At 46.6% G+C, this 14,489-nt stretch overlaps 1 protein-coding gene across 2 annotated transcripts in view; it reads left to right on the top strand.

Annotated features, from left to right (window-relative positions):
- LOC139413545 (6-phosphofructo-2-kinase/fructose-2,6-bisphosphatase 4-like) overlaps positions 1-14,489 on the top strand; it is a 54,754-nt gene that overhangs the window by 31,853 nt on the left and 8,412 nt on the right. For both annotated transcript variants that reach the window (XM_071161045.1, XM_071161046.1), the window contains exons 2-11: positions 3,810-3,926; positions 4,093-4,189; positions 4,489-4,555; positions 7,636-7,710; positions 7,837-7,893; positions 8,326-8,447; positions 8,617-8,824; positions 8,915-9,061; positions 9,260-9,364; positions 11,383-11,512. In XM_071161045.1, the coding sequence (XP_071017146.1) occupies positions 3,810-3,926; positions 4,093-4,189; positions 4,489-4,555; positions 7,636-7,710; positions 7,837-7,893; positions 8,326-8,447; positions 8,617-8,824; positions 8,915-9,061; positions 9,260-9,364; positions 11,383-11,512 (1,125 nt within the window). The remainder of the gene's footprint in view (positions 1-3,809; positions 3,927-4,092; positions 4,190-4,488; positions 4,556-7,635; positions 7,711-7,836; positions 7,894-8,325; positions 8,448-8,616; positions 8,825-8,914; positions 9,062-9,259; positions 9,365-11,382; positions 11,513-14,489) is intronic.

The raw sequence follows: 14,489 nt of genomic DNA, 5'->3' as shown, positions 1-14,489 counted from the left end.
ATTTATATGTCTCTGTGTCCAGTGTGAAAGAAATTAAAGGTAGTTTCGCTAACTAGCGTTAGCGCAATGACTGGAAGTCTATGGGTATCTGCTAAATGACCAAATCCCAAAGTATCCTTTTAAAGCATAATTGAGAAATTATGAATAGAAATTTGATATTGAAATATATTAAAATAACTCTAGATTTGGCAAATGTTCAATATATTGTTGAACATAATATATTCAATGGGCATATCAAAGTTCTCGAGTGGGGTCTCTGCTAGTTGTGAGAAAAATGAGATGCGTTTCCTGACTGATTCCGCATTTAGGTTAATGATGTTTCTCTCCCATGCTTTAAGATACAAATGTAAAATATATGTCAATAATATTTCCTCCAAAGGACCCTTCTATGGATAAAATGTTGTGGAAATCCCCCAAAATCATGCTAAACTCAGCAAAAAAATAAATGTCCCTTTTTCGGCACCCTGTCTTTCAAAGGTAATTTGTAAAAATCTAAATACAGTGCCTTGCGAAAGTATTCGGCTCCCTTGAACTTTGCGACCTTTTGCCACATTTCAGGTTTCAAACATAAAGATATAAAACTGTATTTTTTTGTGAAGAATCAACAACAAGTGGGACACAATCATGAAGTGGAACGACATTTATTGGATATTTCAAACTTTTTTAACAAATCAAAAACTGAAAAATTGGGCGTGCAAAATTATTCAGCCCCCTTAAGTTAATACTTTGTAGCGCCACCTTTTGCTGCGATTACAGCTGTAAGTCGCTTGGGGTATGTCTCTATCAGTTTTGCACATCGAGAGACTGACATTTTTTCCCATTCCTCCTTGCAAAACAGCTCGAGCTCAGTGAGGTTGGATGGAGAGCATTTGTGAACAGCAGTTTTCAGTTCTTTCCACAGATTCTCGATTGGATTCAGGTCTGGACTTTGACTTGGCCATTCTAACACCTGGATATGTTTATTTTTGAACCATTCCATTGTAGATTTTGCTTTATGTTTTGGATCATTGTCTTGTTGGAAGACCAGTCTCAGGTCTTTTGCAGACTCCATCAGGTTTTCTTCCAGAATGGTCCTGTATTTGGCTCCATCCATCTTCCCATCAATTGTAACCATCTTCCTTGTCCCTGCTGAAGAAAAGCAGGCCAAAACCATGATGCTGCCACCACCATGTTTGACAGTGGGGATGGTGTGTTCAGGGTGTTGCTTTTACGCCAAACATAACGTTTTGCATTGTTGCCAAAAAGTTCAATTTTGGTTTCATCTGACCAGAGCACCTTCTTCCACATGTTTGGTGTGTCTCCCAGGTGGCTTGTGGCAAACTTTAAACGACACTTTTTATGGATATCTTTAAGAAATGGCTTTCTTCTTGCCACTCTTCCATAAAGGCCAGATTTGTGCAATATACGACTGATTGTTGTCCTATGGACAGAGTCTCCCACCTCAGCTGTAGATCTCTGCAGTTCATCCAGAGTGATCATGGGCCTCTTGGCTGCATCTCTGATCAGTCTTCTCCTTGTATGAGCTGAAAGTTCAGAGGGACGACCAGGTCTTGGTAGATTTGCAGTGGTCTGATACTCCTTCCATTTCAATATTATTGCTTGCACAGTGCTCCTTGGGATGTTTAAAGCTTGGGAAATCTTTTTGTATCCAAATCCGGCTTTAAACTTCTTCACAACAGTATCTCGGACCTGCCTGGTGTGTTCCTTGTTCTTCATGATGCTCTCTGCGCTTTTAACGGACCTCTGAGACTATCACAGTGCAGGTGCATTTATACTTGATTACACACAGGTGGATTGTATTTATCATCATTAGTAATTTAGGTCAACATTGAATCATTCAGAGATCCTCACTGAACTTCTGGAGAGAGTTTGCTGCACTGAAAGTAAATGGGCTGAATAATTTTGCACGCCCAATTTTTCAGTTTTTGATTTGTTAAAAAAGTTTGAAATATCCAATAAATGTCGTTCCACTTCATGATTGTGTCCCACTTGTTGTTGATTCTTCACAAAAAAATACAGTTTTATATCTTTATGTTTGAAGCCTGAAATGTGGCAAAAGGTCGCAAAGTTCAAGGGGGCCGAATACTTTCGCAAGGCACTGTAACTCCACCGATCTTCATTGTAAAGGGTTTAAGCACTGTTTCCCATGCGTGTTCAATAAACAATTGCTTGTTCATAAACAATTTATGAACATGCACCTGTGGAACGGTTGTTAAGACACTAACAGCTTACAGATGGTCGGCAATTAAGGTCACAGTTATGAAAACTTAGGACACTAAAGAGGCATTTCTACTGACTCTGAAAAACACCAACAGAAAGATGCCCAGGGTTCCTGCACATCTGCGTGAACGTGCCATAGGCATGCTGCAAGGAGGTAAGAGGACTGCAGATGTGGCCAGGGCAATAAATTGCAATGTTCGTACTGTGAGATGCCTAAGACAGCGCTACAGGGAGACAGGATGGACAGCTGATCATCCCGGCAGTGGCAGACCACGTGTAACAACAGCTGCACAGGATCGGTACATCCGAACATCACACCTGTGGGACAGGTACAGGATGGCAACAACAACTGCCCGAGTTACACCAGGAACGCACAATTCCTCCATCAGTGCTCAGACTGTCCGCAATAGGCTGAGAGAGGCTGGACTGAGGGCTTTGTAGGCCTGTTGTAAAGGCAGGTCCTCACCAGACATCACCGGAAACAACATTGCCTATGGGCACAAATCCACCATGCTGGACCAGACAGGACTGGCAAAAAGTGCTCTTCACTGACGAGTCACGGTTTTGTCTCACCAGTGGTGGTCGGATTCGCGTTTATTGTCAAAGGAATGAGCGTTACACCAAGGCCTGTACTCTGGAGCGGGATCGATTTGGAGGTGGAGGGTCCGTCATGGTCTGGGGCGGTGTGTCACAGCATCATCGTACTGAGCTGGTTGTCATTGCAGGCAATCTCAACGCTGTGCGTTACAGGGAAGACATCCTCCTCCCTCATGTGGTACCCTTCCTGCAGGCTCATCCTGACATGACCCTCCAGCATGACAATGCCACTAGCCATACTGCTCGTTCTGTGTGTGATTTCCTGCAAGACAGGAATGTCCTTGTTCTGCCATGGCCAGCGAACAGCCCGGATCTCAATCCCATTGAGCACGTCTGGGACCTGTTGGATCAGAGGGTGAGGGCTATGGCCATTCCCCCCCAGAAATGTCTGGGAACTTGCAGGTGCCTTGGTGGAAGAGTGGGGTAACATCTCACAACAAGTGCAGTCAATGAGGAGGAGATGCACTTAATGCAGCTGGTGGCCACACCAGATACTGACTCTTACTTTTGATTTTGCCCCCTTTTTGTTCAGGGACACATTATTCAGTGTCTGCTATTCACATGTCTGTGGAACTTGTTCAGTTATGTTTCAGTTGTTGAATTTTATTATGTTCATACAAATATGTACACAGTAATTTTGCTGAAAATAAACGCAGTTGACATTGTGAGGACGTTTCTTTTTTTGCTGAGTTTGTTTTTGTTTCATCAACAAATCACCTAGTGTATACAAGTGTCTGTTTGCATCTGCTTAACCTTTTCTGAAATGATACAACAAAACTACTCCATCCAGTCTACACCTTTATTAAGGTCTGAGTTATTAATTAGATTCTGAATTAATGGATCACGGTCCCATTTGATTCAACGACAGACTGTACCATCCACTGACATTCACTGTGTCTGTGTACAATAGTCATTCGACTTTTTGTCTCTCGTCCTATTTTTTTCCCCCTATTTTTCTGTATCTCCTCTCTCTCTCTCTCTCTCTCTCTCAGTATGTATGACCAACTGTCCCACCCTTATTGTGACGGTTGGCCTCCCAGCCAGAGGTAAAACCTACATCTCCAAGAAGCTGACCCGCTATCTCAACTGGATTGGTGTGCCAACCAAAGGTACCAGCTCAAGCTCTCTCATTAGCTGTCTCTTTTGAGGTCTCTCACTCTCTCTCTCTCATACACACACACACACACACACACACACACACACACACACACACACACACACACACACACACACACAGGAAATAGGGTTGACTGATAGTATGTCTGTGTTGTTTAGAGTTCAACGTAGGTCAGTACAGGAGAGAGTGTGTGAAGATCTACAAGTCCTTTGAGTTTTTCCGTCCAGACAATGAAGAGGGGCTGAAGATCAGGAGGTGAGGCTGAATGAGGGGTTTTGGAATGAGCTGAACAGGTCAAGTTAGGCTTAACCCACCACTCTATTCACTTATATCTCATTACAGACCAAAGTTGCAGGGAATGTACTCTTTATTGGTCTTTTTAATAGGCAGAGACCGTTGAAAGAACAAAGAGTTATATTTACATTCATATCTACATTTTGACCAGTTACTTTATATTAGTGAAGTTTGAATTAAGTTAATTCTCGTAGATCTTTACCTACAGTGTCACTTTCTGGTCATCTTTTTGATTCTGTTGTGTATGTGTCCACCCATAGGCAGTGTGCACTGACAGCGCTGAATGATGTGCGCCAGTACCTGAGTGTGGAGGCAGGCCAGGTGGCGGTAAGTAGAGTACATCCTAGTATGACTACCAGTCTGTTTAGCTATCATTTCACTTCTTGGCACGCCTTGTCCTGATAAACATAAGACACAGAGTACTTGGAGTGGAATGTTAGATAAACAGACTGGACCCAGGTTAGATCCACAGTGACTTAAGTGTGGCTCATGATCAGTTTGTGAATGAGGATGTTGATGAATGGGGGAAAAGGGTGCATGGTAAATGTAATTCAAATCACATTTTATTTGTCACATGCTCCGAATACAACCGGTGTAGACCTTACCGTGAAATGCTTATTTACAAGCCCTTAACCAACAATGCAGTTCAAGAAAGATTGAGATTGTGTCATCTGTTGAGACGGTATGCAATTTGGAGTGGGTCTAGGGTTTCCGGGATGATGGTGTTGTGAGCCATGACCAGCCTTTCAAAGCACTTCATGGCTACCGACGTGAGTGCTATGGGTTAGTAATCATTTAGGCAGGTTACTTTCACTTCCTCTAGCACAGGGACTATCGTGGTCTGCTTGAAACATGTAGGTACAGTTGAAGTAGGAAGTTTACATACACCTTAGCCAAATACATTTAAACTCAGTTTTTCACAATTCCTGACATTTAGTCAGAGTAAAAATTCCCTGTCTTAGGCCAGTTAAGATTACCACTTTATTTTAAGAATGTGAAATGTCAGAATAATAGTAGAGAGAATAATTTATTTCAGCTTTTATTTCTTTCATCACATTCCCAGTGGGTCAGAGGTTTACATTAGTACTGAATTAGTATTTGGTAGCATTGCCTTTAAATTGTTTAACTTGGGTCAAACGTTTCGGATAGCCTTCCACAAGCTTCCCACAATAAGTTGGGTGAATTTTTGGCCCATTCCTCCTGACAGAGCTCGCGTAATGGAGTCAGGTTTGCAGGCCTCCTTGCTCGCACACGCTTTTTCAGTTCTGCCCACAAATGTTCTATGGGATTGAGGCCAGGGCTTTGTGATGGCCACTCTAATACCTTGACTTTGTTGTCCTTAAGCCATTTTGCTACAACTTTGGAAGTATGCTTGGGGTCATTGTCCATTTGGAAGACCCATTTGCGACCAAGCTTTAACTTCCTGACTGATGTCTTGAGTGTTGCTTCAATATATCCACATAATTTTCTTTCCTAATGATGCCATCTATTTTGTGAAGTGCACCAGTCCCTCCTGCAGCAAAGCACCCCCACAACATATTGCTGCCACCCACGTGCGTCACGGTTGGGATGCTGTTCTTCGGCTTGCAAGCCTCCCCCTTTTTTCTCCAAACATAATGATGGTCATTATGGCTAAACAGTTCTATTTTTGTTTCATAAGACCAGAGGACATTTCTCCAAAAAGTACAATATTTGTCCCCGTGTGCAGTTGCAAACCGTAGTCTGACTTTTTTATGGCGGTTTTGGAGCAGTGGCTTCTTTCTTTTATGTCGATATATGACTTGTTTTACTGTGGATATAGATACTTTTGTACCTGTTTTCTCCAGCATCTTCACAAGGTCCTTTGCTGTTGTTCTGGGATTGATTTGCACTTTTCTCACCAAAGTATGTTCATCTCTAGGAGACCGAACGCTTCTCCTTCCTGAGCTGTATGACGGCTGCGTGGTCCCATGGTGTTTATACTTGCGAACTATTGTTTGTACAGATGAACGTGGTACCTTCAGGTGTTTGGAAATTGCTCCCAAAGATGAACCAGACTTGTGGAGGTCTACAATGTTTTTTTTTCTGAGGTCTTGGCGATTACTTTTGATGGCGATTACTTTTGATTTTCCCATGATGTCAAGCAAAGAGGCACTGAGTTTGAAGGTAGGCCTTGAAATGCATCCACAGATACACCTCCAATTGACCCAATGTCAATTAGCCTATCAGAAGCTTCTAAAGCCATGACATCATTTTTTTTACATGTTCCATGCTGTTTAAAGGCACAGTCAACTTAGTGTATGTGTAAACTTCTGACCCACTGGAATTATGATACAGTGAAATAATCTGTCTGTAAACAATTGTTGTTACAATTACTTGTGTCATGCACAAAGAAGATGTCCTAACCAACTTGCCAAAACTATAGTTTGTTAACAAGAAATTTGTGGAGTGGTTGAAAAACGAGTTTTAATGACTCCAACCTAAGTGTATGTAAACTTCCAACTTCAACTGTATTACAGACTCGGCCACGGAAAGGTTGAAAATGTCAGTGAAGACACTTGCCAGTTGGTCCGCCCGCGCATGCTTTAAGTACATGTCCTGGTAATCCGTCTGGCCCCGTGGCTTTGTGAATGTTGACATGTTTTAAAGGTCTTGCTACCGAGAGCGTGATCACACAGATGTCCGGAACGTCTGGTACTCTCTTGCATGCTTCAGTGTTGCTTGCCTCAAAGCGAGCATGAAAGGCATTTAGCTTGTGTGGTAGGCTTGCGTCACTGGGCAGCTCGCGGCTGGGTTTCCCTTTGTAGTCTGTAGTAGTTTAAGCTCTGCCACATTCGATGAAAGTCGGAGTCGGTGTAGTAGGATTCAATCCTAGTCCTGTGTTGACGCTTTGCCTGTTTGATGGTTTGTGATGGTTCGAGGGCGTAGCGGGATTTCTTATAAGTGTCCGGATTAGTGTCCCGCTCCTTGAAAGCGGCAGTTCTAGCCTTTAGCTTGGTGCAGATGTTCCCTGTAATCCATGGCTTATGGTTGGGATATGTACTTATGGTCACTGTGGGGAAGAATTAATCGATGCACTTGTTGATGAAGCCGTCGACTGAGGTGGTATACTCCTCGATGCCATTGGATGAATCCAGGAACATATTCCGGTCTGTGCTAGCAAAACAGTCCTGTAGCATCCGCTTCATCTGACCACTTCCATATTGAGTGAGTGACTGGTACGGCCTTCTTAAGTTCATGTAGGCTACTTTGCAAGAAATAACCTTGTGTACCCTTTTCCCACTATTGATCTTCAGTCTACAGTACTTGTTTGAGTTTGCACCGCAACTCGTATACATGTTCATGGTTTGCTTGGTGCTCCCAGGACTCTTAACCTGAATGTAATGAGGATGTTGTGACTGACTGGAGTTTGGCCTTCATTGCCTCAGGTGTTTGATGCCACTAACACCACACGGCAGAGGAGAGGGACCATCACCAGGTTTGCAGAACAGAACGGCTTTAAGGTATGGAACCCCAGAGTCAGACATTAGTATCTGTAGTTATTTTCTGTTTGTGGGATTCACTACTTTTCTTATAGTATATTTCACTGTAGTGTATTTTATACTGAATCTTCATATTCATCCTCCCAGGTGTTCTTTGTGGAGTCTGTGTGTGAAGACCCTGATGTCATTGCGGAGAACATAGTGGTGTGTGATATCTCTGCTAACTTTCCACATTGTATGTAGGCCACTAGTTATGTAAAAGATCAGACATGATTGCGCAGGAAAATCAAGACTTCGGCTTTGATATTTTATATTCCTGTAAGACAGGCCTCTTGATTTTAATAATTTCTACCATCTTTATGTTGACATGCCCTGGCTAACTTTCAGAAATGAAGCGAGATAGCTGTTTTTCAGTTCTGACTAGAGGGAGTACAGCTACGACCGGAAGTAACTTTTCCATAGCTGGTTAGAAGAATTTACGCAGCAGGTTAGGATAATTAACGTGGCAGGTTGGGAGACTTGGGTTAAGGTTAGGAAAAGGGTTAGGACTAGCTTAAATGCTCTCCTAGCATACGCTTTCTCTATTTCTCTTGACTCCTCTTCCTGTTTTTATTTCCTGTCTGTCTGTCTGTGCAGCAAGTGAAGCTGGGTAGTCCTGACTACATAGACTGTAATACAGAAGAGGTCGTTGAGGATTTCATGAAGAGGATCAAGTGCTATGAGAACTCTTACCAGCCACTGGATGAGGTTCTAGACAGGTGAGTGAGTACACACACACACACACACACACACACACACACACACACTAGTGGTTTCAGAATACTCTCTAACAATATACTGGACAGGTGAGAATACACACACATAGAATACACATGGACAAGGTCCGCAGTCATTTAACAGCCTCACACTGCTAATAAATCCCCCCAGGGATCTGTCCTACATCAAGATAATGGATGTGGGCCGGAGGTACCTGGTGAACCAGGTCCAGGACCACATCCAGAGCCGGATCGTCTACTACCTGATGAACATCCACATCACACCACGCTCCATCTATCTGTGTCGCCATGGAGAGAGTGACCACAACGTCAAGGGACGCATCGGAGGAGACTCTGGCCTGTCTGGCAGGGGCAAGGAGGTGTTTATTTGTATGTGTCTGTCCATCTATTTGTAATAGAAATATATACTGCATGTAACGTCATTATTTCTCTCCCTGCCTGTTGGTCAGTTTGCAAAGTGTCTGGAGAAGTTCATCCAAGAGCAGAACATTAAGGATCTGAAGGTGTGGACCAGCCAGATGAAGAGGACCATCCAGACAGCTGAGGCTGTGGCTGTGCCCTACGAGCAGTGGAAGGCTCTCAATGAGATAGATGCTGTATGTGTTTGTATGTGTGTGCAAATGTTTGTTTCTATTTTGACTATTGGTATTATATTTTGTTTGTATTTATTATTTAATAGATTATAGATCTATCTAAGATTATTCTCTGCGTCAGTCAATGTGATTGACGGTTACCATGTCTCCTAAGTTTACTGTTAAACAGGCTTGTTGTTTTGTTTTCTCTCCCTCTTTCAGGGTGTGTGTGAGGAGATGATGTATGAGGAGATTCAGGGACATTTCCCTCAGGAGTTTGCACTGAGAGACCAGGACAAATACCGCTACCGCTACCCTAAAGGAGAGGTGAGTCATCACAGCACCAATTCTCTCTCTCTCTCTCTCGCTTTCTGTGTGTGTTAACCTGTTATGGCTGCAATCCCCCTATCGGGATAAGTGTCTTCAACAACCGCTGAATAGCATAGCGCTACATACAATAAATATTACTATAAATATTTATATTCATGAAATCACAAGTGAAATATAGGAAAACACAGCTTAGCCTTTTGTTAATCCACCTGTCGTGTCAGATTTTGAAATTATGCTTTACAGCGAAAGCAATCCAAGCGTTTGTGTAAATTTATCGATCGCACGATAAAACATTAAGTACATTTAGCATCAGGTAGCTCGGTCACGAAAATCAGAAAAGCAATCAAATTAATCGTTTACCTTTGATCTTTGGATGTTTTCACTCACGAGACTCCCAGTTACACAACAAATGTTCCGTTTGTTCAATAAAGATGATTTTTATATCCAAAATACCTCCGTTTGTTTGTTGCGTTATGTTCAGAAATCCACAGGAAAGAGCGGTCACGACAACGCAGACGGAAATTCCAAATAGTTTCCATTATGTCCACAGAAACATGTCAAACGTTTTTTATAATCAATCCTCAGGTTGTTTTTAAAATTATATAATTGATAATATATCAACCGCAAATGTCTTTCACAGTAGGAGAGGGGAAAACAATGGCTGTCCAAATTCTGTTGCGCAAGCAAAACTCGTGTCACCACTTGACGCGATGTTATCGTTCTGGCTCATTTTTTAAATAAAAGCCTGAAACTATGTCTGAAGACTGTTGACACATTGAGGAAGCGATAGGAAAAGGAATCTGGTTCATATCCCTTTAAATCCAGCAAAGGGAGGCTATGGAACATGGAGTGAAAAATAGAAGCCACTTCCTGTTTTGATTTTCCTCAGGGTTTCTAATACTAATAATAATATGCATATATTATTATACCTCTTCATCCAAGCTACTCAATGCTGCCCCTGCAGCCATATGAAGTTAACCTGTTGCGACGAGCAATCCGGGAGCGTAATTATAGCCTCAAGCTCATTAGCATAACGCAACGTTAACTATTCATGAAAATCGCAAATGAAATGAAATAAATATATTGGCTCACAAGCTTAGCCTTTTGTTAACAACACTGTCATCTCAGATTTTCAAAAAATGCTTTTCAACCATAGCTACACAAGCATTTGTGTAAGAGTATTGATAGCTAGCATAGCATTAAGCCTAGCATTCAGCAGGCAACATTTTCACAAAAACAAGAAAAGCATTCAAATAAAATAATTTACCTTTGAAGAACTTCGGATATTTTCAATGAGGAGACTCTGTTCAGTTTTTCCAAAAATATTATTTGTGTAGGAGAAATCGCTCCGTTTTGTTCATCATGTTTGGCTAAGAAAAAAACCCGAAAATTCAGTCATTACAACAGCAAACTTTTTTCCAAATTAACATAATATCGACAGAAACATGGCAAACGTTGTTTAGAATCCATCCTCAAGGTGTTTTTCACATATCTATTCGATGATAAATCACTCCTGGCAGTTTGGTTTCTCCTCTGTTCAAAATGGAAAAATGCACGCACCTGGAGATTACGCAATAGTTTTGACGGAGGACACCGAGCGGACACCTGGTAAATGTAGTCTCTTATGGTCAATTTTCCAATGATATGCCTACAAATACGTCACAATGCTGTAAACACCTTGGGGAAACGACAGAAAGTGTAGGCTCATTCCTTGCGCATTCACAGCCATATAAGGAGACATTGGAACACAGCGCATTCAAAATCTGGCTCACTTCCTGTATGAAATTTCATCTTGGTTTCGCCTGTAGCATTAGTTCTGTGGCACTCACAGACAATATCTTTGCAGTTTTGGAAACGTCGGAGTGTTTTCTTTCCAAAGCTGTCAATTATATGCATAGTCGAGCATCTTTTCGTGACAAAATATCTTGTTTAAAACGGGAACGTTTTTCATCCAAAAAATGAAATACTGCCCCCAGAGGTTCAAGAGGTTAACAGGCCTCTGCTTGTTCCCTCAGTCCTATGAGGACCTGGTGCAGCGTCTGGAGCCAGTCATCATGGAGCTGGAAAGGCAGGAGAACGTCCTGGTCATCTGTCACCAGGCTGTCATGCGCTGCCTGCTCGCTTACTTTCTGGATAAGAGCGCAGGTAGCGTATATCTCTTCAAATCAATTTTCATAAAGTCCTTTTTACATCAGCAGATGTCACAAAGTGCTTATACAGAAACTAAGCCTAAAACCCCGAACAGCAAGCAATGCAGATGTAGAAGCACGGCGGCTAGGAAAAACTCCTAGAAAGGCAGGAACCTAGGAAGGAACCAGGCTTGGGGGGGGGGGGGGGCAGTCCTATTCTGGCTGTGCCAAGTGGAGATTATAGGAGTACATGGCCCATTAAGGCCAGATTGTTCTTCAAGATGTTCAAATGTTCATAGATGACCAGCAGGGTCAAATATTATTCAGTGGTTGTATCAGTAGAGAGAGAGGTTGAGAGCGAGCGAGAGGTTGAGAGCGAGCGAGAGGTTGAGAGCGAGCGAGCGAGAGGTTGAGAGCGAGCGAGCGAGAGGTTGAGAGCGAGCGAGCGAGAGGTTGAGAGCGAGCGAGCGAGAGGTTGAGAGCGAGCGAGCGAGAGGTTGAGAGCGAGCGAGCGAGAGGTTGAGAGCGAGCGAGCGAGAGGTTGAGAGCGAGCGAGCGAGCGAGAGGTTGAGAGCGAGCGAGCGAGCGAGAGGTTGAGAGCGAGCGAGCGAGCGAGAGGTTGAGAGCGAGCGAGCGAGCGAGCGAGAGGTTGAGAGCGAGCGAGCGAGCGAGAGGTTGAGAGCGAGCGAGCGAGCGAGCGAGAGGTTGAGAGCGAGCGAGCGAGCGAGAGGTTGAGAGCGAGCGAGAGGTTGAGAGCGAGCGAGCGAGCGAGAGGTTGAGAGCGAGCGAGAGGTTGAGAGCGAGCGAGAGGTTGAGAGCGAGCGAGAGGTTGAGAGCGAGCGAGAGGTTGAGAGCGAGCGAGAGGTTGAGAGCGAGCGAGAGGTTGAGAGCGAGCGAGCGAGCGAGAGGTTGAGAGCGAGCGAGAGGTTGAGAGCGAGCGAGCGAGCGAGAGGTTGAGAGCGAGCGAGCGAGCGAGAGGTTGAGAGCGAGCGAGCGAGCGAGAGGTTGAGAGCGAGCGAGCGAGAGGTTGAGAGCGAGCGAGCGAGCGAGAGGTTGAGAGCGAGCGAGCGAGCGAGAGGTTGAGAGCGAGCGAGCGAGCGAGAGGTTGAGAGCGAGCGAGCGAGCGAGAGGTTGAGAGCGAGCGAGCGAGCGAGAGGTTGAGAGCGAGCGAGCGAGCGAGAGGTTGAGAGCGAGCGAGCGAGCGAGCGAGCGAGCGAGAGGTTGAGAGCGAGCGAGCGAGCGAGAGGTTGAGAGCGAGCGAGCGAGCGAGAGGTTGAGAGCGAGCGAGCGAGCGAGAGGTTGAGAGCGAGCGAGCGAGCGAGAGGTTGAGAGCGAGCGAGCGAGCGAGAGGTTGAGAGCGAGCGAGCGAGCGAGAGGTTGAGAGCGAGCGAGCGAGCGAGAGGTTGAGAGCGAGCGAGCGAGAGCGTGAGAGCGAGCGAGCGAGCGAGCGAGAGGTTGAGAGCGAGCGAGCGAGCGAGCGAGAGGTTGAGAGCGAGCGAGCGAGCGAGCGAGAGGTTGAGAGCGAGCGAGCGAGCGAGCGAGAGGTTGAGAGCGAGCGAGCGAGCGAGCGAGAGGTTGAGAGCGAGCGAGCGAGCGAGAGGTTGAGAGCGAGCGAGCGAGCGAGCGAGCGAGCGAGAGGTTGAGAGCGAGCGAGCGAGCGAGAGGTTGAGAGCGAGCGAGCGAGAGGTTGAGAGCGAGCGAGCGAGCGAGCGAGAGGTTGAGAGCGAGCGAGCGAGCGAGAGGTTGAGAGCGAGCGAGCGAGCGAGCGAGCGAGAGGTTGAGAGCGAGCGAGCGAGCGAGCGAGAGGTTGAGAGCGAGCGAGCGAGAGGTTGAGAGCGAGCGAGCGAGCGAGCGAGAGGTTGAGAGCGAGCGAGCGAGAGGTTGAGAGCGAGCGAGCGAGCGAGCGAGAGGTTGAGCGAGCGAGCGAGCGAGCGAGAGGTTGAGAGCGAGCGAGCGAGCGAGCGAGCGAGCGAGCGAGAGGTTGAGAGCGAGCGAGCGAGCGAGAGGTTGAGAGCGAGCGAGCGAGCGAGAGGTTGAGAGCGAGCGAGCGAGCGAGCGAGCGAGAGGTTGAGAGCGAGCGAGCGAGCGAGCGAGCGAGAGGTTGAGAGCGAGCGAGCGAGCGAGCGAGCGAGAGGTTGAGAGCGAGCGAGCGAGCGAGAGGTTGAGAGCGAGCGAGCGAGCGAGCGAGCGAGCGAGAGGTTGAGAGCGAGCGAGCGAGCGAGAGGTTGAGAGAGCGAGCGAGCGAGCGAGCGAGAGGTTGAGAGCGAGCGAGCGAGCGAGCGAGAGGTTGAGAGCGAGCGAGCGAGCGAGAGGTTGAGAGCGAGCGAGAGGTTGAGAGCGAGCGAGCGAGCGAGCGAGAGGTTGAGAGCGAGCGAGCGAGCGAGCGAGAGGTTGAGAGCGAGCGAGCGAGCGAGCGAGAGGTTGAGAGCGAGCGAGCGAGCGAGCGAGAGGTTGAGAGCGAGCGAGCGAGCGAGCGAGAGGTTGAGAGCGAGCGAGCGAGCGAGCGAGAGGGTGAGAGCGAGCGAGCGAGCGAGCGAGCGAGAGGTTGAGAGCGAGCGAGCGAGCGAGCGAGAGGTTGAGAGCGAGCGAGCGAGCGAGCGAGAGGTTGAGAGCGAGCGAGCGAGCGAGCGAGAGGTTGAGAGCGAGCGAGCGAGCGAGCGAGAGGTTGAGAGCGAGCGAGCGAGCGAGCGGTTGAGAGCGAGCGAGCGAGCGAGCGAGAGGTTGAGAGCGAGCGAGCGAGCGAGCGAGCGAGAGCGGTTGAGAGCGAGCGAGCGAGCGAGCGAGAGGTTGAGAGCGAGCGAGCGAGCGAGCGAGAGGTTGAGAGCGAGCGAGCGAGCGAGCGAGAGGTTGAGAGCGAGCGAGCGAGCGAGCGAGAGGTTGAGAGCGAGCGAGCGAGCGAGCGAGAGGTTGAGAGCGAGCGAGCGAGCGAGCGAGAGGTTGAGCGAGCGAGCGAGCGAGCGAGCGAGCGAGGTTGAGAGCGAGCGAGCGAGCGA

The sequence above is a fragment of the Oncorhynchus clarkii genome, chromosome 7 (assembly GCF_045791955.1).
Source record: "Oncorhynchus clarkii lewisi isolate Uvic-CL-2024 chromosome 7, UVic_Ocla_1.0, whole genome shotgun sequence".
Taxonomy (NCBI): domain Eukaryota; kingdom Metazoa; phylum Chordata; class Actinopteri; order Salmoniformes; family Salmonidae; genus Oncorhynchus; species Oncorhynchus clarkii.
This window is presented reverse-complemented; position numbering and strand designations above follow the sequence as displayed.